The sequence below is a fragment of the Monocercomonoides exilis genome, assembly GCF_001643675.1.
Source record: "Monocercomonoides exilis strain PA203 chromosome Unknown scaffold23-1346700, whole genome shotgun sequence".
Taxonomy (NCBI): Eukaryota; Preaxostyla; order Oxymonadida; family Polymastigidae; genus Monocercomonoides; species Monocercomonoides exilis.
Window position 1 is genome coordinate 645,624 of NW_027150568.1, and position 27,027 is coordinate 672,650.

The window sequence follows — 27,027 nt, forward strand, 5'->3', positions numbered from 1 at the left end:
ATAATTTTCAAATTTAGCACTTCACATTTTTCACATCATAAGCATTCAAAACAGCTTTTTCTATTTTTCTTTCCTGAGAAATACTTTTGTTTATAATTGAGAATTCCAATTTACAAATGAAATGTTAGTAATAATTTGTGAAAGAACATATTCATGGAAGATAATTTGAGTTTTCCAAAATAGAATTATATCATCAGTGATATAAGATGAAAAACTTATTATTTGCTGATTTACATACAACTGATTTTGTGTCATTAACAAATAAAAACGAACAAAGATCAAAAAAGAGTTGGAAAACACACTTTTAACTTGCATTAAAACGAACACATAAAAAAAACTTAACAAAATAAAATTCGACTCAAATTATCAAAAAGTCCATTTGATCGTTCATTTGAGCGATTTTGCAAAAACACTTTGTTCCATTTCATCCTTCATTTGCCATCGCTTTCCAATATGCATCGAAGAACTTCGAATTCACACGTGAGACTACTCCATCGTTGCACTCCAACAGTCTTAGCTCCCCAGTTGATTCATCTATTCCATCAACGACAACTGCAATAAAATGTCCAATAGGCAAAGGCTTCATAGAATGAAGGATATAACCAATGAAGGAAAACTCTGTTTGAGGAAAGTTGAACGAATCATATGTCTGTTGTTTCGCTGAGCCAGGTTTCACCACCATTGATTTCGGAGTCGACCCATTTCCACAGAATGTTGTTGTTTTTGGTGGAGGAACAACTGGAATGTTATCTTGTAAGCTGTGATAAACGGACAGGATCTTCGGAAATCTATCTATTTGAGTCCACTGAAAAAACATAGTACTCATCCCACAGTATGAGTCAACACATAGTTCTTGATCAGTAATCTGCTCCATCACTCTCAACGATTGATTCAACACTTCAACAACAGATGGATGATGAATAACAACATGAAACGAAGGGAACTGGTTGTTGACGCGAACATGGCAACACCTCCCACAGAGTTTGAATGAAGACTGCTTCACAATGAAATCTTTTTTGATATTGCATCCATCAGTTGCTGCACTGTTCAAAACAGAATTGAACGCTGTTGTAATTCCCATTGGATCAGTAATGCTCCCACCATTTCTTTCGATGAATGATTTGAATGATTTTGTTCCCCAGATCTTTTTAGTGATGCTGTGTGAACGGATTGCGTTGAAAAGCCTTCCAAAAATTAATGCTCCTCCACGTTTCTTTTTGACATCACAAGTCACACCAAATGAAGCCAAACACTGACAAACTGATGCCAAAGCACACAACGCTCCAAAATTGATAAGTTCGCTTCAACTTTCGCAAAACACCTGAACATATGAACGTGATTCTTTCGAAAAAGGGTTAGTCGGGAATAGCAAAGAAGGAGAAAATTGAAAGAAATTGCTCATCTGTGGAACTGTTAGAAGAATTGAATAAGGATTTCTTAATGCTTCCATTGAAGTCTGTTGCTTCTATACAACAACAAAAAAAAAAAAAAAAAAATAAACAAATAATTATTGATTTGCCTGAAAAATGAATCAGGCAAATTTGAAAAAAAAATCTCTATTTCCATTTTCATTCCTCCTCTTTTTTCATCTGTGCATTTCATTTCTTTTCTTTTCATAAAATCTTCCTCACTCTCTGTCTCTTCCTCATCACTTTCTTCTTCTTCAGACATTTGATCAGCAGCCTCATCTTCGTCTGAAGAAATGACACTGCAACATGAAGATGAAGAGGGCTTCCGTAATGTTAAATTTGTCGATTTTTCTTTTTCATACTCCATCAAATTATCTCCAATGCATTTGATTCTGTAAGAAAAATCCTGCTCAAGTCCTTGTTGTGAAAACCATTCATTCAGGCACAGCAGCATTTTTTCTTGGACATGCGGGTTCGATTCATTGAAAGGGAGCTTCATCTTCTGGACGATTTTGTGCAATGGTGCTTTTATTAAAAATGAATATTTAAAGACAAAAGAAAGATTACAAAAAAGAAATTTAATGTTAAATAAAACAAAAACAAAGAAACAAACATCCAAAATTTGTCATTCGATTATTCAGAAAAATATTTCCGTTGGAAGATTTACAAAAAAATTCGAAGAGGACTTTATTTGCATGATCAACTGACATTTGTCCAAAAAAGTTTGACAGTGAATCAACATCATTCATTATACTGCTTTTCCGCAAGCTTGAATGAATCCGAGAAGATCCAGAGGAAGACAACTTCTGAGAGGACATCGAAGGAATCAGTTTTATGGGTTAAATCAGCTTATGACTGAAATTTTTTTATTAAAATATTTATTAATAATTTAAAAAAATATACTTTATTAAAAACTCACAAAATTTTAAAATTTGATAAAAAAATGTGATACATATAAAGAAAAAAATAAATTAAATATTTAAAACACTTTAAAGAAAACAATGGTGATCACAAAATGACAGAATCCTCAGGGGTCTGTTTTTTGTTTAAAATGATTGTTTTCACCATTTTAACTTCATCTATAGCCAAAAAACTGTATTCTTCCACCTGCAATTTTCGCCCTTTAACGCTTATTTTTTTGATCTTTTTGACCCCTTGGAAATTCGGATCATGTGTCAGATATTTTTTTCATTGAAGAATGATATTATATGTTATTTATTATTCTTTTTAAATGCAAATATAATTTGTCAAAAGACATATTCATTAATGCGACGAATTTTCAATAAACCTTCAATTGAAGAAAATTTTAATTTTTCATATCTTTTTCTGAAAAGAAATATTCAAAAAATTTATTTACATATTCCAATCACGTTAAAAAATTTTTTTAACAATTTTGAAAATAGCCAAATAAAGAAAAAATAACAATACATATTTTTTTAAATAAAAAATAAATATTTTAGAATAATTGTGATTTACCATAAGAAAACATTTATTTGAGAAAAATGTCGTTTTCAATACACGAATCGACATTGAATTCTTGATTCAATGTTCTATGGAATGATATAAAACGAATTGGTGGAGATGACGTGGATTCGTTGCTTGCCTATTTGTTTTCCACTTATAGGCAATCATCTTCAGTAATTAATGATTTACTGAAGTCTTTAAATGGTTTGATTTTTAATTTTTTTGAATTATGTTAGAAAATATTATTTTGACTCTCAATTATTTTTTTCATTTATATTTGTTTATTATTTATTTTTTTTTTGAAACAGAATATCACATAAAGCTGCTGGAAGACATGTCTGTGGCGTACAACAACACTCCGTTGCACACTCAAACAACAATGCTTCAAGCCCTGTCCCGAAACACAACATTATCCGATTTACAGGACTATGGATATGATGTGACAGAAGGAAAATTTATTTGCGCGAAACAAACATTAAAGAAAAACCAAGGATTTATCATCCCTCCTGAAAAACCTCATCTTCCGTCTTGCAAAAGTGGTTTGTGTTTATTTTATTTTATTTTTTTGAATAATTTTCTCTGTTTATTTAAGGCTTAAATGAACAGGATTGGGAAAAGGGCAACAACTGGATGTTGGCCCATTCAACTGAAGCCTCAACTTCGCTTCAGTCAGCAAAGAAAAGACAGCGAGCTGAGCCGGACTATGCGAGATTTATTGATAAAGCAGCGTGGGATGAAGAAATATTAACAGAAAACTCTTCTTCAAAGAAAAAGCAATCTTTTTCTTCTTCAACATCATCTCAACAAAACAAAAAATCTGATACCATTTCAGAAAAAAATCCTTCATCAAAAAATTTTTCTCCGTCTCAAGCTGTTGATGCTCCAATCAGTACTCCAATTAGGAGAGAAAGGGGCTCAAGAAAAAATCAAAATCAAACATCAAATTACAAACGTTATTCTTCTCCATCTCACATACCAATTCACAAAATATTCAAATCAAAAACTTCTTCTTCACAAATTTCAATTACAAAAAAATTGAAAGAAAAAATAAATTCTTCATCATTTTAAAATTATAATGTGTTTGTGAGTGAGCAATTGGGTGATTCTTTTTGAAGTCACAAATGTTAAATTTTCAAATACTTCAAAAATTTCATATTTTGCTAATTATTTTGTTAACAAATATCAAACTTCACTTAAAAGGAATCTATCAGTTGATAATTTTATTTCAAACATTCTTGACGAGATTCGTTAGAAGAAACAGAAATTTGAGCAAAATATGAAATTTTTGAAGTTTTAGATAATTAAACATTTGTGACTTTTCAAAAATAATCTACCAATTATTGGTAGATTATTTTTCTTCACCCACATTAATTCCACCTCAAGCATTTCATAATCTCTTTTCTTCATTTTCCAAAGAGAATAACACTTCAACACTTCAACAACAAAGCATTCAATCTTCAAATAATGAAATATATCAACAAAAAAATACTTCAAATAATATTTCTAAAAAGAATGCCAAAGAAAATTCAATAAAAAATCATTCTCATTCTCAATATTCTTCTGATTCATCAATTTTTTCTAACACAATATCGCAAATAACAAAAGGATTGCCAAACTTAGGCAACACATGCTATTTGACTTCTCTTCTTCAAATCTTTTCTTCTATGCAATTCAAAAACCATCTTTAATCAAAAAACAAACAGCTTTGAAAAACACATCTTTGCGTGTTTTAAGTGTTTGTCAACAACTGGATAAAGATGGAACTGCAGTGCGTTCATGGGTCCCATCTCTTATTGACAAATGTGAAAATTTCTGCAACTTTGGTTGCAGACAGCAGCAAAAAGTGGCTGAGGCAATATACAGTCTTCGCCAACTTCTTCGAAAAGATAAGTTAATAATCAAGGATACCTTCAATCCTGTTTTAATAACTCATTTCAAATGCCAAAAATGTCAAAAAATATCAAACCGATTCGATGAAATTAGCAACAATGTGGTAATCAATTCTTCCCCGACTCATTATGGATTATCTTCTCTCTTTGCAACTGAAGTTTTGGAAGGAAAGAATTGTGTTTATTGCAATAAATGCAACGAAAAATGCTGTGCTGCTAGATGGGAAGAAATGGCTGCATTTCCAGAGGTGCTAGCCCTTTGTCATGAATGCGCTGATGCTGCTTGTTCTACTCCTTCAAGAACATAACTTATAGAAACAGATCATGTTAACCAGCACACTTTCTGCTAAGGTTTTTCTGCGGAAAGTATTCAACATCTCCAAAAGAACAATAATGAAATCATCATATATCATCTTGTTGGGCAAATACCATTTAAGCGTCTGGATCAAAGAAATGGACATGACATTGCTATCGTAAAAAGGAAGAGTGGACATGATATCAAATTGAAAGTTTGCAATGATGAAAGTGTTTCTGAATTCGATAGTGACAAATGGAGTTCTTCATGGAATGATCTTCACTCACAAGGTTTCACTCTTTCCCTTTCATTTTACAGAAAGAAAAAACAAAGCCAACATTTTCAACAATTCAGTTCGGTGGTTCCTCTTCTTCATCTTTTTCAGAAACATCAAATTTGCACACTTCAGATGACAGATCATCATCATCAACAACAACAACTTCGTCATCATCATTTATCACACCACCACATGATACTTCTTCCACTCCACATCTTCATTCATCAACCACATCTTCATATGGATTGGAAGCACTAAAAGAAAGAAGAAAGAAAATAGACATGTTTTCTCCGAATGAATAGAGATTAATCTCCAAGCCCAAAACAAAATTGTGGAATGGGTTTTCAGAAGAAACAAATATCAAAGTTTCTCTTTCCAACTTACACAAACTCACCACCAACTTCTCCAAAGCAATAAGACGAACTGACCTTTGTGGAATGTTCGAGAAACTCAACTATCTGGAAAACAAACTCAAATCTTCACAAAACAAAAATGGACTTTCTTCTGCTGAGTTTCATACACTCAAACTTCTTCGACAACATCGTCTTGTTGCAGAAATACAACGAAAACGTTATCAATCAACTGTTGATAATCTGAAAGACGGAGAAGCAGTCTTCGTCTTCGACTTCAAAGAGAAATGGAAACTCCCTATTAGAAAGAACCAACTTCAACAAGAATTCTTTAATTATCAACAGGTTTCTCAATTCACAATCATCTCTCTTCAAAAAATTAATAATCAACAAATGAAACGAACATTCAACTTCTTCTCCGACTGCCTTTCAAATGATCACAGATTTGTTATTGAGTGTCTTGAATCTGTGATCAAAAGACACTTCTTCTCAGACACTCACACTTTTAAGTTCTTCTGCGATTCGGGCCCACACAACCGAAATCGCTTCCTACTTCACTTCATCCTCTCAAAACAATCCAAACTTCTGAAAAAGAAAAATACTCAACTCAACTTCTTCGCTGAGCACCACGGAAAAAATATCTGCGATAGTGAATTCGGTGCGTTAGTGAATGCAATCGACAACAATCTTTCCACTGAACACATCACTTCACTTCATGATTTGATCGATTTCTTTAAAAACAATATGAACACTTCGATATCAGCTTCTTCAACTTCACAATCGAACAACTTCTCAACATCCTCATCAAACTCTTCACCATCTTCAACATCTATCAATAACTTTGAGCATGAGAGGTCCTTTGAAGAATATGTACCATCTTAGCAAATTTCATGGCCATCTCTGTCAGTCCCTCACATGAATGATTACTTGTATTTTGAGCGCAAATGATCATTTGTCTGTGCTTCAGCTGTTGGATATCTTCCTCAACGCTCTCTGGTTGCCCTCGAATCTTCAACAATGAAAGAAAAAGTTCAACGAACAAGGAAGTTATTTCACTCTGATATCACATCATCTAACTCTTCTCTTCTTTCTCAATTTTCTCAAGATCTTCTTTCAAGGAGATTTGAGCTTCTTCTTGACTCTTCTTCTTTTAATGAATCTCAAAATTGTATTAATGGTGTCCCTTTTTAAGAAACTAGTTGTTGTATATGCTTAGCTGGCACTCTATCGGAAGGGTGCTGGACATGACTGTTCGTATTAGATATTGCAGCCTTTGGGCTGCTTTATCCGGACCTGGATACTACGAACAGCCTCCCAGGTGCTCAATAGTTAGAATCCCATTGTTTTCTTTCTGTTTCTGTCCCCATAATGTCCCTATAATTAATTTTGTTATTGTCCCGCTTATATTTGTATTTGTCGAGATTCATTAATAGATAGAGTTGTGAGGGAATTCATTGATCTTTGGGTAAGGTTTTGTGAAGGGAGAGCTGTTGAGTGTGTGAAGTGATGTTATATCGTTGTATCTGTCTTTTCACTTTGTTGGATTTGATCTTTTTGAGTCAAAGTTAGAGAAATATCAGAAAGGGGAGAGAGGATGGAAAATAGAGGGAAAGAAGACAAGTTTGTTTTTGAACATTTTATATAAGTGTTCTTTTTTGTTTGGAATTGTCTTTGATACCACGAATTTGTTGTTAAAGTACTGTTTCTTCTTATATTTTTTATTGTTCAAAATTGTTGACGTTTTGTTGACATTTGGTGATTGTTTTTATGATTATGTGATAGAATTATGTTTTTTTGAATGTTATTGAATCTGATTAAAAATATTCTGATTGTTTTCTATTTTTTTTTATGATTAACATCATGAAGTACTTTTTGTTTTTTAAATCATTTTGATTGTTGAACAATATTTTTATTTAAAGTATTTTTTTTTTCATTTTACTGATATTTTAACCTTTTCTGTAAAAACTCAAATTAGAATATTCAAGTATTTTCTCATTGAAACAATTCTTATTTCTTCCATATTGCTATGTCATATATTGAAAACCAACACACACAAAAAAATTAATCATGCATTTTTTCTGACAAATCAACAAAAAATTTTTCACTTCAAAAAAGATCTCTATGATCAAAAAATAATTTTTCATCACTTGCGAATTTGCAGGAATCATTATTAACCTAATGAAACACTTCAACATTATATAGGCATTATCTTGCTATATCAAATAAGCATTTCTGCATATTCCTGATCGACAGAAAAAATGAAATTTGACATGGGATTTTGGTGAACAAAAATGTTTGAAATTTTGTGTTGATACTTAATTTTCGGAATTTTTCTTAATTTGCCAAAGATTCTATTATACATTTTTGAATATTTCTTTAGCTTTTCTTTGTGGAGATTCTATGGCTCTTTCTCGACTGAAGTCATAGTTGAATTTTGTTGTTTCCCGTTTCTTATGGAGAGAAGCAAATTATTCTATGTTTGTCCTTCAAGGCATTTTGTTTGTTTATTTATTTTTTAATTTTAATTTTATTTCCAAGTCTTTTATTTTCTTCTTCTTCTGCCTCATTGAATGTTGGTTTTCCAGCTGCATCTTTCCCGATTTCAAGTGATCAAACCAAGAATCCCTCTTCATCATCCTCTTCTTGTTCTGTTTCACTGCTGAGCATGCCAACGATCGCTCTTGGCAGAACACTCAAAAGAAGCGGAGGATGAAAAGCGGTTACTGTCTTTAAGCGGATAATATTTTAAAAAGAAAATATAGGGTCAAGGATAGCTCCACCAGAATTTAAACGAGAAGTACTGGGGCTGAAAAGAAATCCTAACGGAAGCAGCGATAACAACAATAACAAATATTTTTTTATTTTCTGATGTTTGATTTTTTCAATTAGTTTTCAAAAACTTACAGAGATATGGTTCTGATAAAAGCTGAAGTTTTGTTTCTTTCATTTTTTTAATGCACTTCCCTTTTAGAGTTTTTTTCAATTTATCCAGTGAAAGTTAAAATCATTTTCCATAAAAAATATATGAGAATAAAATAGAATCTGATATAAAAAATTTGAAGGAATGGATAACTGAAACTCTTTTTGTTTTTTTTCAAAAAATTATTCATAATTAAAATATAATCAAAAGAAAAAAATTTGGTTTTCATTTGAAAACACTTTTACGACAAGATAAAAATAAGTTTTTTGAGTTTGATTTTTTTCCCCAAAGAAATAAATATTTTTTAGTCCTATGACATAAAACAAAAATTTTCATTATGTGAATTTTTGGAATTATAATTTAAAAATATCCATTTCAAAAAAATGAAATTTATAAAGAAATTAAGGAGATTATCTTGAAAGAAACCCCAAAGACCTTCGGGTTTAACTTTTTTGATGTGTTTCTTCCTTGCTTTCAAATGTGGAATTGAGTCAAGAAGGCTGAGGTATTTCTCCTAGTGAATATAACTATTCATTAAAGAAAAACAAAACCCCAGCACCATCAGCTTTATCCAATAGTCATAAAGATGATCTTTCAATTAGAAGTTTTTTTTATTTTTGTAATCGTTTTATCAATTAAAAATATAATTTGATTAGATAATATTTAATTTATTTATTTTTCAGATGAAAAAGAGTTTCGAACATTAGAAAGCTGGCTTTTAAGCCATGGTTCTTGCAGCTGCGAAAACTCAAGAAGGAAAAAAACAAGTGTGATAATTAAATAACTGTGAATAATTTTCAATGAAGAAAAGCCTTTAACATCAGTTTCAGGTGACACCATTGAAGTGGAACGAAAAGAAGATGCAAAGAAGCAATCTCGTGATGCTGCTTGTTTCTTTTGAAAATCAATGAAAATTAAAAGAACAAGAAAATTTTAAAAACGAAAAAATAAATTAAAATAAATTTTTTTGAACAAAACTTCATGAAAAGAATAGTTCAAATTTGAAAAACGCTCATCAACAAAAATTTTTTACTGATATATTTATCGAACAGAAAAAAACAAAACAAGAATATATTATTGAATACAAACCTTGTCAATGAAAGGATTAAAATCAGATGTGCATTTTGTTATTTTAGAAAGATTTTAGAAGTTATTCCATCAACAGAAGAATTCACAAAGATAGAAAAAAGCAATAACAATAAAAAAATCAAAGAATTTGAAAAGATTAATGATTATTTTCGAAGAATCCAACAACAAAGGGAGTTTTTCAAATTATGGAAAAGAATATTTTGTTTTTGATTTAAAATTTATTGAAGAAAAGAAATAGAATTAAAGTGTTGTTCTTTTATTTCTTGAAAGAATCGAGAGACATCATTTATTGAGTGAGATTGAGAATTTTGATTATTTTAGGTTCTCTCAAAGCACAAAATGTGAAGAAAAGATTATTTATGAGAATTGTGAGGGTGCTGAAAAGAAGAAAGAAGTCGATGAATTGATGATTTCAAAAATGTGGATTCAAACATTGGACCGCTTCTTTTTGAAAGTCCAAAAGTTGAATGACGAATACGCAGGGCTAATTGAAGGAATTTCAAGACTTTACAGAAATACAAAGGAAGGGGATCTGTCAGCGTGCTTCAAATGTTTAACATTATTTAAAAAAATGGAAAAAACAGGAATCAACTTCATAGCTGCCTTGCATTCAAACGGAGTAATAAGTGAAATTACGGAAGAAATGAAACAATTCTCACTGGAAGATCGTTTCGAGTGGATATGTTCAAAAACATTCCACGATCTTTCAGTGAAACAAAAATCAAAGAATGATGGGGAGGTTGAAGAAACAAAGATATGAGTCATTGAAAAGAGTATTTTTGTTGAAACGTTTTAATAAAAAAGCTTAATAAATATTAAATGAATTATAATATGAAATGCATCATTATATTGATAGTTAAAAAATAAAACAAAAATTTTGTTTTATATATTTTTGAATCAAATGTTTTTCAGGTTTGTTGGAAAAATGGAACAATAATCATTCTTAAGTTTCTATTCTGAATTGAACAGAATTTTAACAATTCTTAATTCCAAAATCAATGATTGAACTTTTGTTATCAAACAAAGTTAAATCGAAAAAGTTTATTGTTTCATGTATTTGTAAAGATAAGTATCTTTGCTGAACATTTTTGAATGATGCAAAAGGAATTTAACAAAAATTGGTTCGGTTTTGAAAGTATTTGATAAGGAATAAAAAATTTTATGAAAGAAAATATAACTGTCAAATTATAAGATTGAATTGATTTTCTTGAAAAAAAGAATTTCCAATAAAAATGTGAAACATAAAACCTTTTTGAAGGATTGAAAGAATTTCACATAAAGACAAATAAAAAACTTCAAAAACGATAAGAAAAGAAATGACTTTTGTGAGTTATGTGTGAGAGGAGATCCATTAATAAACAAAGAATAAGAATTGAAGAAAAATATGAAAGAATTAAGAGAGAAAGAAAAGGAAGAAATGCAGTTGATAAAGGAACACAAGAAAATGGCAACTGCACACAGAGTGTTTTTTTTATGATTTGAAACATGAATTGAAAAGAAATGAAGTTATAGCACTGATGGATTTTCAGGAAAATTGGTCTCTTCCATTTTCTAATTTTGAAACTGGAAGTCATTATATTTCTTATAAACAATAATCACATTATTGTTTTGTTGTTTTTTAATGTTGATAATGTTGGAGTTTTAAAAAAATGTTGTTTTAGTTTTTTTTCTGAAATATTATCTCACGATTATCGTTTTGTTTGAGAATGAATTTGTAAATTATTAAAATTTGATATTTTATATATTTTTGATTTTTTTCATTTTTTTTGCGACAATGGTCCGTATTTTAAAAATCCTTTTATTTTGCATATTATATTTATACTAAAAACTATTTTATCAAAAAACAAACACTGTTCACAGTTGTTTTTTTGACGAACGCAATGGCAAAAACGAACGTGATGGTGGATTTGGATCATTGTTTGTTATTTCAAATTATCTTTTGATTCTCACCTTTCAATGATTTCTGTAACGATAACAATTATTGAATCAAGTGGTTTTAATTCAAATAAAAAAATTGAGTTATTGTATTATAGATAACACTTTCAATTTCGAAACAGAAAGCAAAAGAATAAGATAAAAAGTCATTTCATTGATTGGAAAAAGAATTATTGAAAAGAGGAAGAAAGAATTATTCAATGTAATGAAAGAAGAAACAGATATTAAAATGTTTCATTCAACATTTTGCAGGAAAACAAGATATTTCAAAAAATGAAAGAAAAGGACAGATTTGTGTGAGATTTGTGAGAGAGAAAATCAGAAATAAAGAAAAAAAAAGTGAAGGAAAGAATATGATAAAAACTCGAAACAAAAAGACAATGAATTGAACGTTGATATTCATCATTAAAAAATGGACCAACATTAAAGAAATTGTTCTTTCGAAAAAGAAGAAAAATATGAAAAAGATGAGTCGATTATTTTCATGGACTTTGAAATAAATGAATGTTATCCAATATTCAATAATGAAACCGGAAAACTTTATTAAATAAAAAACAATATTCTAATCATTGAAGGCGATATTTTTTTTTATGTTCAATATTTTTTTGAAAAGTTCCTTTTGTTTTATTTTCAAATAAAACAAAAAATTCATATTTCGATCAAATATCGATTCTCACTCACAAAACTTCACTAAAATGGAAATAATATCATTATCAAGATTTTGTTTCTTTTTTTTGAAATTTCGTGTTTGAGAACATAAATTTGATTGAAAAATTAAATTTATATTTTATATGAAAATTATACAAAATGAACTTTTCAAAAAAATTATTTTAATAAAAAAATTTTTTTGTATTTTATTGAAAAATGGTGATTATTTTTGAATTCAAATTTTTTCAGTTAAAAATTTCGATTTGAGAATTTACTTTGAATTTTGACTATACCTCTGTGTCCTGACAAATCACATAAAGCCTCGTCTGTCACAAAAAAGAAAGAAAAAAAAAAAAGAAAAGAAAAAACAAAATTTGGGTGATTATTTTTGAAATCACATTTTTTCTTTCATAATTTTCGGTTCAAAAATTTATCTTGAATATTTTCATATGAACATTGAAAAGTGAAAAGGCTTATTCAAATCATTTTTATCTTTTGTTTTATAATAACATTTGAATATGAAAACAATTATCATGCTTCTTCTCTTTTGTGTTAAAAACTTCTTTCAAAAAACAAACAATCTTTGAAAATCAATACCCCGAAAAAAGATATAATTTCAATAATAATCACACATGTTACAAAATAAAATAAGAATAAAACTAAATTAAATTAAATAATAATTAATTTTTTAAAAAACAGACGATTGCCAAAACTTCTTAAGATTTTAAAAAGCTCTTTGAAAAGAATTTGTTGAAAGAATTTGTAACATTTGGTTGTTTTTTCTTTTTTGTCAGTGACGGTCAATGAAAAATTGTGACAAAAATATTCCTCAACAGACATTTCGTGTCAAAAAAATCAAATATTGGGAACTTGATCATGTTTATTAAAAATTTGATTTTGTCAAAATAATAAGAATTATTTTATGAAGATTTTCAAATAAATTATTATAGTAATTAAGAATTATGAAATCGTTATTCTATATTTTTTTGACAAATCACAAATATCTTATCTATCATTTTGTCATTTTTTTTATTTTCTTTTGTAATGTCACAGACTTATAGTTTTTGTCATGTTGAAATAATTTTTGAAAGGAGGAACAACTTTTCAGAGTTCATTTGTCAAAATATAACCTCAGTGACAAGACAAAAGAAAATTGGAACAATGACAAAATGATAGATAAGATATGGTGGAAAATACAGACTTTCAAGCTTTTTTCGCACTAGTCATTGAAAAATTGCTTCACTCATAACTTTGTTTGGCTTTCTCAGATTTCAAAAAAATTTGATTTTCATATCCGTAAACATGCATCATTGAAATCATAACATGAAGTGTTGTAACATTTCAATATTGTCAAAAAATAAGCCCATTTTTTTCAAATTTTTTGATCTCAAAAAGTCAATGAAAAGTGCATAATTTTTCTATGAAAATGCCTGAAGTGAAATATTTTGCACCATATTTGTGATTTGTCTTGAAGGGTTATTTGCAGCGATTTAACGATTCTTAATTACAATTAAAAATCATTTGATAATCGAAATACAACAATTCTTATTATTTTGAAAAAGTCGAAGTAAAAATAAATATGATCAAGTTCCCCACTCACGATTTTTTTGACACGAAATGTCAGTTGAGGAATTTTTTGTCACAATTTGTCATTGACCGTCACCGACTAATGAGAAAAAGACAGATATTTCAAATTCTATCAACAAATTATTTCAAAGCTCTTAATAAAGTTTATTTAAGATTTCGCAATAATTCGTATTATTTCGTATTATTTTAATTAAAATTTATTAATTATTTAATATCATTTTTATTTTATTTTTTTTTATTAAGATTTCATTTTTATGTCATTTTTATTTTATTTTTATTTTTTTTTTTTAAATTTTTTTTTTAATGACGGACAAATGATTTTTTAGGGTGGTCCAAAATATTTTGTTAAAATTATTAAATATGGTATTAAAATTTTATTAAAAAACATTTTTCAGAATAATAATCACCTTTATGAGTCGTTACAAATTGCAATCACCTTTTCCAACTATCTAACCATTGAAAAATCATATCTGTTGAAATTATTAGAAAAATTTTTGTGTTCCAGGAACGAATTGTTCGAATATCTGGAAGCTCCAAACTTTTACAAATTAAAGCTTATCATGTATTTGATCAGCTTACAAACCGATTGATGAACAAAATTCAGTTTTATCGAATATTTTTTGATATTTTTATTTTTTATTTCCCATTATTTATTATTTTTGCAAAGAAATATGGACCACCCTATAATTCTTATCATGACACAGAGGTGTAATTCCCATGTTAAAAAAACAAAGAAAATAAAAAAAATCAAAAAAATATTTTATGGTGAAAAATGGTACAAATATCATAATGCAAAATATTTCGTTCTATGTGTCATCAATTTCTGAGATTAAAGTGTTTCATTTTTCACATCATTTTTATTGAAATAACAAATAAAAATATATAAAAATGAAATGTTCACATATAAAGTAGTTATTTTTGTTTTTGAATGAAAGTTATTCAATATTTTTGAATACACCTAGACAATCATTTATAATGAGATAATTGATCATTGAATTATTTAATATTTTCAAAAAAATCTGTCATTTTACGTGTGAATGATTTAACGTTGCTGTTTTGAGTAGTGTTTGTACAAATACAATGATTTTCATGGGAAATTTTTTAATTTTTTTTTTTTTTTGTTTTTTTGCATTCCAAACATTAAGTTTATCTCACAGAAATTCATGGAATTGGCAAGCAAAAATAGTAAAAAATGCTATGATGTACATACCCCTTTTGAACGTTTTGCGCAATTTACTGAAATGTCACAGTTTACAAATGCTTCATCTTCTTCTGTTCCATTTTCGCTTAAAAAGTTCAAAACTCCGCGGAATATTTATCAAAATGAGAAAGTGGAAGCAAAAAATACCCCTGCATGTTCGAGTGTTTCTATTTCAAATCAATCTTTTGAAACAGAGCAAGAATCTTCGAAAGTATCTATTCTTTTCGAAAAGAATAATTTCGCTCTTTCTTCAATAAACTCCTCTTGCAAATTACAGCCTGGAAATGACTTTTTTCAGTTTGGTTTGTTTTATCCAAAGCTGGAAAAGCCTGCGTTTGAATCACCTTTGAATACGACAAATAAGAACATTTCTCAAAAATGCGACAAAAGAAAAAATACATTTGATTCAAATGGTCAAATTAATTTAGAAGGATGGACACAACATTTTTCAAAGAGTGATATTGGTACACTAACATTGAATCAAAAAGCTCTTTTCAACAGTAAACTCACTTCATTTTCGCCTGATGTTGAAGTTGAGATTGACGAAACAAAAAACTGCATAATGCCAAAATTGAGAAAGATGGAAATGATTGAACGATGGGAAAAAATGGATTTACTTACAATCAATTCAAACGAAAAAGATGATTGTGATGATCATTATCAACATGAGGAAGAATCAAGCATGAATAAACCCGAATCTCATGATATCAGCATGAAAATGACAACAAGAAGGAGAAAAATTGTTATGAGCCAAATAATGGAAGCAATTCGCTTTAAGAAATTATTTGGAGAATGGGTGGAGAAGGACTGGGCAGTGAATGAGGAGGAAATCAGAATGTGGAAAAAAGCAGAACAAGATATGATCAAAGAGGAAGAGGAAGAAGAGGAAGAAGAAGTGGAAGAAGAAAACGAGGAAAATAAAGTGACGAACAGCAGAGATAGCGATATTACATCAGATAAAGCGGAAAAAATCGAAAATACATTCACAATGAATTTACAACAAACAGCAGCGTTTGATGCAGATGATCACCTGCGCCATTTGGAAGAGAACTCCAAAGAGTATTCAGCCAAAGATTTTATATCAACAAGCAATGAAGATAATCTAGCTGCAAATAAGCCAGTTTCGCAGTTAACAAGAGCATTGCAAAATGATTACGGCCGATCACTTGATGCTTCAAGGCTTTTGGATTTTGGTGGATCTTCAGTTTTCACTCAACGGCAGAATATAATTCATAGAAAGAAACATTTCAATCCAAAGTTTCTTCAAAATTGTTCTATTTCAAAAGACGATTTCGATGATTTCCACCAATTTTCTTCTTCATTTTGTTCAGATTTTTTGTCTTCGCCATATTTTTTGATGGAAAATTGTGAATCAAGCAATCCAACATTTGTTCTTTCATTCAATCAGTCACTTCCTCAATTACAAAAAAGAAAGGCACATTCCAATTGTTCGCAAAGTGAAGTTATTCAAAGCAATTCCGTTAACGAGCAGGCAAGTGGAAGCGAAGAAACAGGAGAACGATCATTTTTAGAGGATTCTCTCAATGGAGTGTGCTTGGTGGATGAAGAAGAAAGAGAATGTGTGAATGCAGATGCTAAAAATGGATGCTCATTTTTGAACTTGTTAACAATGTTGTCATTGTCAAACGAGATTGCTGATGCTCAGAATTTGTTTCTTTCAACGTCACTTGTGACTTTTACAAGGCCAGTAATCATTCCGTTGGATCTACCAACCAAATGGAAGAGAAGCTCGAACGATCCTTACGAATCAATAAAAGCAAAGGGAATATTAGATAGGGAAATAAGAATTTCGAAAGCACAAGAGTTCCGTTCTTCATTACTAAGGCGCTTATTATCAAAAACACCTCCTCAAAGAAAGTTTTTATGGACATTCGATGAGCTTTTACCAAACTTCAAAAGGATCTATAAAGACTGGTATTATAGTCAATTTCCAAATCACAAGAACAAATCCAAGAAACAAAAATCATTGAAAAAGAAAGAATGCTAAGATATTTCTCATTTTTATTTTTACAATCATTCATTTTTTATGCGAAAAAAATTTGTTTTTAGGTGATTTTTCATTCTGACAATTCCCTTAATAAATTATTTATTATTTTGATTTTTATTGGATGGATATTTCTCAGACATCTGTAAAGTCAAGAGAAAAGAGTCGCTTTTCAAAGTTTAATAGGGACGTTGAAAATAGTAATTTATATGAGACTACCGAATTATCTGCTGTTACGCTGAGAAAAACAAAAACTGATGAAAAGATATCATTTCGAAGAACAAATGAAAAGGCTACGCGCCTTTTACCAGAAATCATAAAAGTCATAGAATCGTCTGCAGAAAATTTACAAAGTGCAGATCCGTTGCAAATACAAAAAGCTTTAGAAGCGCTTAATGATCAATATAAAATTTCAATCGACATTTCTTCTTACATCAACTCTTATGGCATCATAGATAAGTGCATTGCATGCTTAGAATATCATTCTTTCCCCAAAATACAGGTATATGCGATCCACTTTTTTTAAATGAGCTTTTATTTTGTATGTTTTAAAGACAACAGCACTTTCAATTCTTATTAACATATGTATGCTATAGTTTTTCTTATTATCGGATTTAATATCTTTATGAAAATCTTTTAAAGGTAATGACGATTATTCCGAAGCAGTCCGAAATGTTATTTTTTCAAATTCGCTAAACGTTGTTGTTAAACTGCTTTGCCAATCAGACAACAACGAGATAAGAAGTCACTGCGCATTATTTCTTGCAAACGTTGCTGCGCAGACGACAGAATTAAGAGACAGTCTGCTTGATATGGGAGTTGATACTGTAGCAATCATTATGTTTAATTCAATGCCAATTAGTGATCCGTTCAATATCCTTTCACGACTCATTGAAACAATTGAAAATTTTGATAAGCATACAAATGGTGCTTTTACAAGCTATCTTTCCAACGATTCTTCAGATTCTTCGGGATATTTGCCAAATAAGGTCCCATATTTTTTATCTGCTATTAGCTTTTCGAAAGAAGTTCTGAAACAACTTCTTTTTCTATTTTCAAATCTCCTCAAAGAGTCGAAAAGAAACGTGAGGTACTTTGTGTGGATTGTGCCAAAGCTTCTTCTTTTGATACGATATGATGGGCTGATGAGGAGAAGGCGAATGAAGAAGGAAGCTGAACTCCGGGAAAAATTTATATCCACAAGTCGTCAACAATCCTCATTTTTGAACTGGGGAAAGATCGGCAGCGGGACAAGCGGAAACAGAAACAAAATGGATGGAATTGGCTCAGGTTTTACTCTTCCCTCTGCTGAAGCACTTAAAGAAGCCTTGTCAGGAGAAAGGGAAGCCTTTTCGATTCCAATGAATTTGATAGAGGATATGATTCAGAAAGAGGTGGTGAAAGACGATTTGGAGTTGACTGATATGGAGGCAATGGACATATACCAGATATTGTACAATCTCTACGACGAGAAAGATGTATTTCCAGAGGTATTGCTCATTATTCATTTTTTTTTTTTCAATGAAAATAATATTGCTAATAAATACGAACACTATTCTTTAATTACTTTTTTTTCTTGATTTCATATTTATTCTATTTTTTACTATTATTATTTCCTGATTGAAAAATTTTCTAACAGTTGATTCGAATATCTGGAGTTATTGATGATATCACTAATATCGACAACAATGAAAGAACCGAAAGATTAAACACGAGAATATGCTTAATTGAAAAGTTTATTGATTCTGATGATGAAGCATTTATTTTGGTTTGCTTCATTTTGTTCACAAAATGAAATTATTTTCTGATGTTTTTTTAATAAAACATATTTCTTCGTTTTTGAAATTGGATGTATTGTTTCTTTATTTATCCATTTATCAACCAGCATTTGCTTGCTCATCATGTGCTCGATGTTGTTGAAGCGTCTCTTCTCTCTTCTTCTGATAAGTTAGTTTTGGAAGGAATCAAGTGCCTGTTTAATTTGTCGAAGAAAAAGAAAAGATTTTTGGACAGCGATTGGAACTGGGAATGGATTGAAGGAGATGACGACGATGAAGAAGAAGACGATGAAGAAGATGCAATGGATAAAGAGGATGAAGATGAAGAAGCTTATTTGAGAAGAAGAGAAATGCCATATGAAAGAAAGAAAAGCTCCAAAAGTTGTTCTGCTGGAATTGAATCCTCTTCGTTTTCTGTTGCAAGCAGCACACCAGAAAATTGCACAGTATTCACTCAGACACCAACTGCTTTGCTTCCATCGCTTGTTTCTGCATCAGCCACATTGTCAATCGACGCTTCGACTCCGAAGCTTTCTCAAGTCAATTCTGATGTGCCAACAGTTCTTGGTGCTTCTTCTGATAATCATCTTGTTGATAATCCTCCTTTGCTCGTTCCAGCTTTCCATAGTCCTGCCTTCTTTCTCAACAGGACAGATATCATGTCCATCATATTTGAACAAATCAAAGCCAAAAACGAGCTTTTTAGATTTTATTGCTCAGGATTCTTGACAAACTACTTTTCAGGCTATTTTATCGAATTTTATGGATGCGAACGATGGGAATTTGCAAGCAGAGCTGAAAAGGAAAAAGAATTAAGAAAAATGATTGCTGAAAAGCAAAAAGCTGAAGAAGAGAAAGGGAAGTTATCTTCAAGCATTACAAATGAAACATCCTTTTCTTCTTCTTCCACTTCGCCTTCTTTATTTCTATTCACATCACAACCGACAATCGGCGCATCCACTTCGATATCTTCTTTTCAATTTCCTTCTGTCTTGTCATCTCCATCTTCGACAACTGAATCACTTCAGAATGCTTCTCAATCTGTTCCACATCAACAGATAAATGAAGGAAATTGCTTGTTTTCAAACATTGCTCCTTCACCGTCTGTCACTTCAAATCAATCTTTTTCATCAACATCGAATCAGTTCAATTCATCCACTTCGCAATCACAACCATTTCCGCCTGCGCCTTTGTTTTCACAGCCTTCAAGTGCTTCTGTCAACGCATCAGATATCTCTCCACAGCCACTTTCTCCCCTCACTTTCATCAGAATACAGCCATCGCCTGCATCTGAACATGCTCTTTTGTCTTCTGTCAAGTTGATTACGAGCGACGGACTTATCACCACTTTATGTGAAGTGTTGGTAGATTCAAAAAAGGAAGTTCAAGTGTATCTTCTCAACTGCATTATCAAATTGCTGAGATTGGGTCAAAAGATAGCCAAAGAAGAGGAGGAGGAAGAAGATGAAGAAGCTCAAAAGGAAAAGTTAGAGCTGAGTGGGATAGAAATGGATGAAGCAAACTCTTTGGATTGCAGCAGTTTATCTTCTTCAGACAAACTACTATTGAATAATAAAGTGCTTGAATCTCTTGTTTCAGAAGGAGGAGCAGATATAATAATACAACTGCTGACAAATCAAAGCGATATTATAAAGTCAAGAGCAAATCATATTTACAACGAATGGATAATGCCAATTTTGGCATTGAGAGCACAAATAAATGCGGAATGCGGCTCTTATTCAGCATGTGGATTTTCGGATTCTTTTCCTCAAATAAAAGATGATGAAAATTCTGTGGATGGATTTATTATTCACTCAAATAATCTAAGCAAAAGTGGAATGTTGAATGATGGAGATTCTTGCGAGGTAAGTGAAGAAGAAGATGATGATGAGAATGAAGAGAAAAAGGAATAGAGCTTCGAAGAAAACATGAGTGAAGAAGCCATATTTTTAAAAAAGGATAGTGAAAATTATTCAAATGCGAAAATTTTAAATGTTTTGAAAAAAAAGACAATATTTTAATGAACTGTATTTATGAAGTAACTGTTTGAATTACAAATGTTTCAATGATTTGTTCCGCGAAAATTAAAAGAGAAAGAAAGATAATGGAATCTATGATTCTTCAATTTTTGTTGAAGTGTTTTTGGAAATTTTACTGAATAAAGTTTGAATGGAAATGAAGTGCTGTTATTTATTCTTCATAAAAAATTTTTCATTTTGAAAGAATATTTTTCGTTTTATCTTTTGAAAATGGCAAGTTATTTAGGTTTAATGCTTCTTTATTTCCCTTCTTTTTATATCAAGACATTTGTTCAACAAATTTATTTATTGATCCACATTTTTATATTTCCAAATGAATTTTTATTATTCAAATTTCCCAAAAAAAAAAAAAAAAAAAAAAAAAAAAAGAGAGAGAGAGAGAGAGAGAGAATGAGAAAGAGAGAGTAACAAAACTGAAAAAATGCTTATGGATGAAAATAAATTGATGAAAGAAATAAATTTCCGTTTGCAACTTCTTTTGTTGGAATGAAAAAAAATATATAAATGGGTGATTATTTTTGAAACCCTATATTTTCTATCAAAAATTTCGGTTTGAGTTTTTGTTATGATAATTCATAAATGAACCCTGAAAAGTGACAGAGCTGTGATGTGACGCCTCTTCTATTTTTTCAAATCAAACTTTGGCTTTTGAAACGATATGAAAACATTCAAAATTTGTTAGAAATTATTAAGCAAATAACAATGAAATTTCTATAAAATCAACACCACGAAAATTGTTATGATTTCAAAAAAAAAATCACCCAAATAGTTATTTTCAGACAAATTGAACCTTTATTATTTTCTGATTGAATGCTTTTTATTTTTTCCAATAAATATTTTCCATTTCTTCATTTTTTCTGATTTATTTTAAATAGAATCAATAATTTATCGGTGCCCAAAAAATAAATCGGGACCAAAATTTTCTGGCTCTCCAGAGTACTTTTCGAAAAAAAAAATAATAGAAATTTTTGAATATTTAATAATAACACCAGATCTTTTCAATAAAATATTTGTAAGTTTTAAAATTTTAGTGAAAAGATCTGGTGTTTTATGTTTTATTTTTTTCGATCAAAGACTTGCTCATATTTTCACGAGCTTTTTGTTCTGAGATTTTTCAGTGTTGTTATTGTTGTTGAACATAACTGCTTTATAATTTTGGTTATTTTTTGTTATTAAACACATCGTTTTTTTATAATTTTTTTCCATTTCACAATATTTCGAAAAAATACAAATCAAAATTTAGAGAAATTTGAGAAACGATGTTTTTATAAGTTGAATAATTGTTGAAAAACTGATTGAAAGGTGCATCACCAAAATTTTGAAATGAAAGAATGTTAAATGAAGCAAATGAAACATTAATTTACAAAACAAGCCTTTTAAGAATAATAATCACGATCATTAAAATATGAAGATTTTTTTCATTTTGTATATGAGTAATTATTTTTGAATTCATATTTTTTCTAACGAAATTTTCGGTTCAAAAATATCTCTTGAATAACAATAATAGAACACTGAAGAGTGAAAAGGCTTTTTTAAAATATTTTTATTTTTTATTAAACAAAAAACATTTGTGTTTAAAAACAATTATGATGCAATTACTCTATTGAATTAATTATCACTTTCGAATAATCAACAATCTTTAAAAATCAACACCCCGAAAAAATATATGATTTCAAAAATAATGACCCATATTTCAAGTTTTCACCTTCTGATAAAAAAGATTCTTTATTATGAAACTAATAATCTTTAACTCCACAATTATCTGCATATGGAGGAAAATGCGAACTTTCAAACTATTTTTGCACAAAGCTCAAAAAATTGCTTCACTCATAACTTTATTTCGCTTTCTCAGATTTTGAAATGAATTTGATTTTCATATCCGCAAAAAGGCATCGTTGAAAACAAAACATTAAGTTTTCCAACATTTCACGAATGTCAAAAAATGGACTCATTTTTATTGTATTTTTTGATTAAAAAAAGTCAATGAAAAGTGCATAATTTTTCAATGAAAAAGCTTGAAGCAAAATATTTTATCCCATATGGTTTCAAAAATTAACACCCATATCTTCGATTGTTAATAATTTTTTAATTTTCTTTTTTGAATTTACGAAAAAACTCGTTTGCATGAATAATTTCTTTATTTTTTCAAAATATTGTGAAATGGAAAAAAATAATAAAAAAACGATGTGTTTAATAACAAAAAATAACCAAAATTATAAAGCAGTTATGTTCAATAACAATAGAACTCGTTCGAATTTTCCCTGCCGCACCAAACTGATTGAGTCACAACGTATTATATATATCTAAATGAATGTTATTCAATCAAAACGGAACTTTTTCGCTCTCAAAGTGGGCAACTCGAGGAATTTCAATATTTTTTTGTTTTGTAAGTTATGATCTAAACTTTTTTTGTTTCTTTAATAACTTGGTCTATATTATGAGTTAGGTTTTAACATTTTGTTTGTATGTTTGTTATATATTATTAAAACTTTTTATGATCCGTTTTTTGAGTTTTGTTTATTTTTTGGACAGTGCATTTATATCATGTTTTTATGCAATTTTAATGAGTATAAATATCTTTTAACCATTTTTAACTATATTTTTTATATGTTTAGTATTTATATGAAAGATCTAAATGTTTTAATAATATTTTTTTAACAAATTCACTCATTTCATATTTTTATAATTTGTTTTGAGTACAAACAAGTCAACAATGATAATTAATGAAATTTTCTTGTATTTTTATTTATGTTTTATATAAATTTATATAAAAAAACAAGTCATCAGGAGAATCATATTATTAATGGAAAAAAATGTTAGTGAGGTGAATAAAAAAATAAAAAACAATAGAAAAACTCACTGTCTTTGGTTTTACAAGCTCTGCAATGGGGTTTCACTTGCTCTTTTTTCTTTTTTTGAGGTACTAGAGGAAGAAGCAGAAGGAAAGGAAAACGATGATGAGGATTGTTGAAGGCGAAGAGACCTCCACTGATTGGGAAGATACCAAGCTTGAGAAAAATCATTGATTTCCATTTCTTCTTCCATTTCGTCTCTTTCATTTATTATAATTTCATCTCTTCTTTCTTTTTCTTCTGCAGAAATTTTCTTTTTCTTATCTTTTTCTTCTTTTTCTTCTTTTTCTTCTTTTTCTTCTTTTTCTTCTTTTTCTTCTTTTTCTTCTTTTTCTTCTTTTTCTTCTTTTTCTTTGTCATTTTCTGACTGTGGGTCATGAGAATCGCCTAAAAAACATAGTTATGGTATTATTCATATAAAATCAAGTGTTTTTAACATCATAAACATTAATATGGGCAAAAAAATAAAATCATACTAATTTCTTTTGCAAGCAAAGATGTAACACTGGGAGTTAGTGGTAAGTCAGGGTTCAGTCTGTTTTTCAGTTTTGCTCTATATTTATCGTTGGTCACCTTTCTTGCTCTCATTCGATTTAAAAAGTTAATATGCAAGTCATTGACAAACCTTCGATTTGCTTCAGAATCCTTCTCAGTCAGCGGATTGTGCAGAATGTGAAAATTTGCCAAGCAGCACGCAACAGAAAAGTAACTTCCAACTCTGAAGACTTCAAAAGGCCAAGGATGGCGAAAAACAGCGAAAAGAGTCTTCAATCTTCCAAAGAAGCGCTCAACGATGACGCGGCGAGAAGCGAGGTGTGGAGTTCCGACTGGTTTGGATATAATAGCGTCAATTTCAGCTCTTGCACCAATGAAAGCGGAGTCTGCGAGCACTTTTGAGCCTCCCAGAAGAGCCTGAAATTGAGGGTAATGATCCTTAAAGATGTTAAAATCATGTGTACTGCCTGTATTCACTGAACTGAGCGTGCATGCTGTGCCAATGCGAGGGTTGACTCCGACTTCTATTTTTACGCAGTATATGTGGTGCTTCCCACTGTAATACTTCTCTCCAAATTCCAAACGTCCCGCAGGCCTGTTGATAGGAATGACTGTACAATCCACAACCACTCCAACATCTTTCATGTCATCTGACCTATCTGGCCGAAATGTTAACAGCAAATCAGCCAAAGGTATTTTTAAATCATTCACAACACTATGAAGAAGTCGAACAAGAGCATTTTGTGTTTTGTAAAATGAAGAAGCCATAAAATGAGTGAATGTTGTTGATCCAAGGTGCAAAAATGAAAGAAGCAAAAAAACTTGATCCTCAAAATTACTCAACGCTCTCTCTTTTCCTCTGTGATATGGAATTTCCTTTTGAAGAAGTTTCATAAGAAGATCAAATTCACAGCGAGAAAAACCTGTAAGTCTGAAAAATGCCTTTGATTTATCTCCTTCAAATTTTTGACAGGCAATTTTAATCAAGGATTCTTTCTCTTCAGATTCCTCGAGATGTGTTGGCTCAGAAATGCGATTTCTTTTTTCGACTTGAGTCAAAATACTCATAAATGTTGATTGAGACATTTCAAAAAAATATTTAGAAAAATGATAATAACAGATCTTCCCTTTATTATTATTATAATTATGTGATCACAACACCCAGTAACATAATCATCGGATGTGACTCAGTCACATTGCATTTGTTAAATCGAAATTGTTTGATATCGATCTTTATGAACCTTTGCACATCTAATTCTATATGAGTGAATAAATTCGTACAAGTTCTAGTAACAACACTTAAAAATCTCAGAACAAAAAGCTCGTGAAAATATGAGCAAGTCTTTGATCGAAAAAAATAAAACATAAAACACCAGATGGGTGATTTTTTTTGACATCATAAAAAAAGATCAAAAATCGAAAAAAAATTAAAATAATGGGCAGTTGAGATCAATCAATTTTTTAAAAAAGGATAAATTGTTTTTCAAAAATTAACCAAAATATCAACAAAATATCCTTTTTGCATTATTTTAAGTTAAATATATTTTTTTTGTATATTTTTGAATGATTCATTTTTTATAAAAAAAAGAACAATAAAATATATTTTTTTCTAAAGAAATTGGTTTCATAATGCTTTTATCATGAAATGAAAATAAAACCATGTTTATTGATGAATAAAAAATGACATTATTTATTTATTTATTTATTTTAACTTCTTTCTGAGATATAGATTTTGAAGGTGTCTAAATAATTGGTCTTTAAATATCAATCTTGTTTTCATATATGTTCTTTTTAAAAAAAAAACATTTTTGGGAAGAACAACTTGAATTATATTGTTATTAATCAAGGAAAGAAATTTATTTTGAACAGTTATTCACAGAGAGGAATTAATTATTTTGGAATGGCTTTCTTTTTTTAAAAAAAGTTTTGAAAAAAAAAAAATACGAACAATGATTTTGCACAATTGTTCAGAAAAAAACAAAAGAAAAAAGAATGAGTTGACAAGTTAAAATATTTGAAAATAATTGATTAAATACTCGAAAAAAAAAAATCAAAAACCAAAATTATGAGAATTTTGATTTTTCAATTTTTTTGAAAAAACATATAGAAGGATGAAAATTTTCCAAAGCGAGATGATTCCAATAATCATTCCATTTTTCAGGAATAATTTCTGAAACAATATGATCATTACACTCAATAAACTTTGAAATGGAACTAGGTTTAGAAACATCTTCTTTCACAATGGCCAAAAAATGCCCTTGCTTATAAAGAACACTTGAATGAATAACACATCCAACCAATTCATAAATAATAACATCATCTACAGAACAAGAAGATAAGAATGAATCTTCAGAGGAAACCGTTGGATCAAATATTCTTAAATCCTCAGGCCCTAACCCTGAATTAACAAAATGAATAGAAAGAGGAGGAGCTGTTACAGTGAAAAAATCACCAACGTTGAACAAAATACTTAACACTTTTGGAAAATACAAAAAACGAACATATTTCAAAAATTGTCTATCTTTGTGACATGATACACACTCTCCTTCTCTCTTCTCAACAAAAAAAGAATTACAAGTTAATAAATCTTGAAGACCAGAAACAACATCTGATCCTCTAATTGTCACAAAAAACTGATCATCCCTTCTTGAAATGGAGTAATCATTACAATGAACACACATTAAAACATTTTGTGAAATGATAGAAAACATATCATAAATATCACTACAATTTTTTGAAAGCATTAAAAGAAGTCTCTCAAAAACAACAGACAGTTCTTTTGGCTGATTCTTTC

The 27,027-nt window shown here is 29.7% G+C and overlaps 4 protein-coding genes across 4 annotated transcripts; 2 read left to right on the forward strand and 2 right to left on the reverse strand.

The window, feature by feature from the left end:
• Window positions 1–424: 424 nt before the first annotated feature.
• MONOS_4204 (uncharacterized protein) lies at window positions 425–1,081 on the reverse strand (the record flags this gene model as incomplete). The annotated part of the gene is made up of 1 exon (XM_067874260.1): window positions 425–1,081. One exon carries the CDS (start codon window positions 1,079–1,081, stop codon window positions 425–427), a length of 657 nt encoding a protein of 218 aa, XP_067727198.1.
• A 2,126-nt stretch (window positions 1,082–3,207) lies between these two features.
• MONOS_4205 (uncharacterized protein) lies at window positions 3,208–3,941 on the forward strand (the record flags this gene model as incomplete). The annotated part of the gene is made up of 2 exons (XM_067874261.1): window positions 3,208–3,412; window positions 3,466–3,941. 2 exons carry the CDS (start codon window positions 3,208–3,210, stop codon window positions 3,939–3,941), a joined length of 681 nt encoding a protein of 226 aa, XP_067727199.1.
• Window positions 3,942–15,626: 11,685 nt separating this feature from the next.
• Window positions 15,627–21,178, forward strand: MONOS_13392 (uncharacterized protein; the record flags this gene model as incomplete). The annotated part of the gene is made up of 6 exons (XM_067866088.1): window positions 15,627–16,999; window positions 17,271–17,571; window positions 17,624–17,654; window positions 17,712–18,559; window positions 18,709–18,837; window positions 18,955–21,178. 6 exons carry the CDS (start codon window positions 15,627–15,629, stop codon window positions 20,758–20,760), a joined length of 4,488 nt encoding a protein of 1,495 aa, XP_067727200.1. The 3' UTR covers window positions 20,761–21,178.
• A 2,579-nt stretch (window positions 21,179–23,757) lies between these two features.
• Window positions 23,758–25,319, reverse strand: MONOS_13393 (putative DDE superfamily endonuclease; the record flags this gene model as incomplete). The annotated part of the gene is made up of 2 exons (XM_067866089.1): window positions 23,758–24,125; window positions 24,215–25,319. The coding sequence occupies 2 exons, from the start codon at window positions 25,317–25,319 to the stop codon at window positions 23,758–23,760; spliced, it is 1,473 nt and encodes a 490-aa protein (XP_067727201.1).
• Window positions 25,320–27,027: the final 1,708 nt, after the last annotated feature.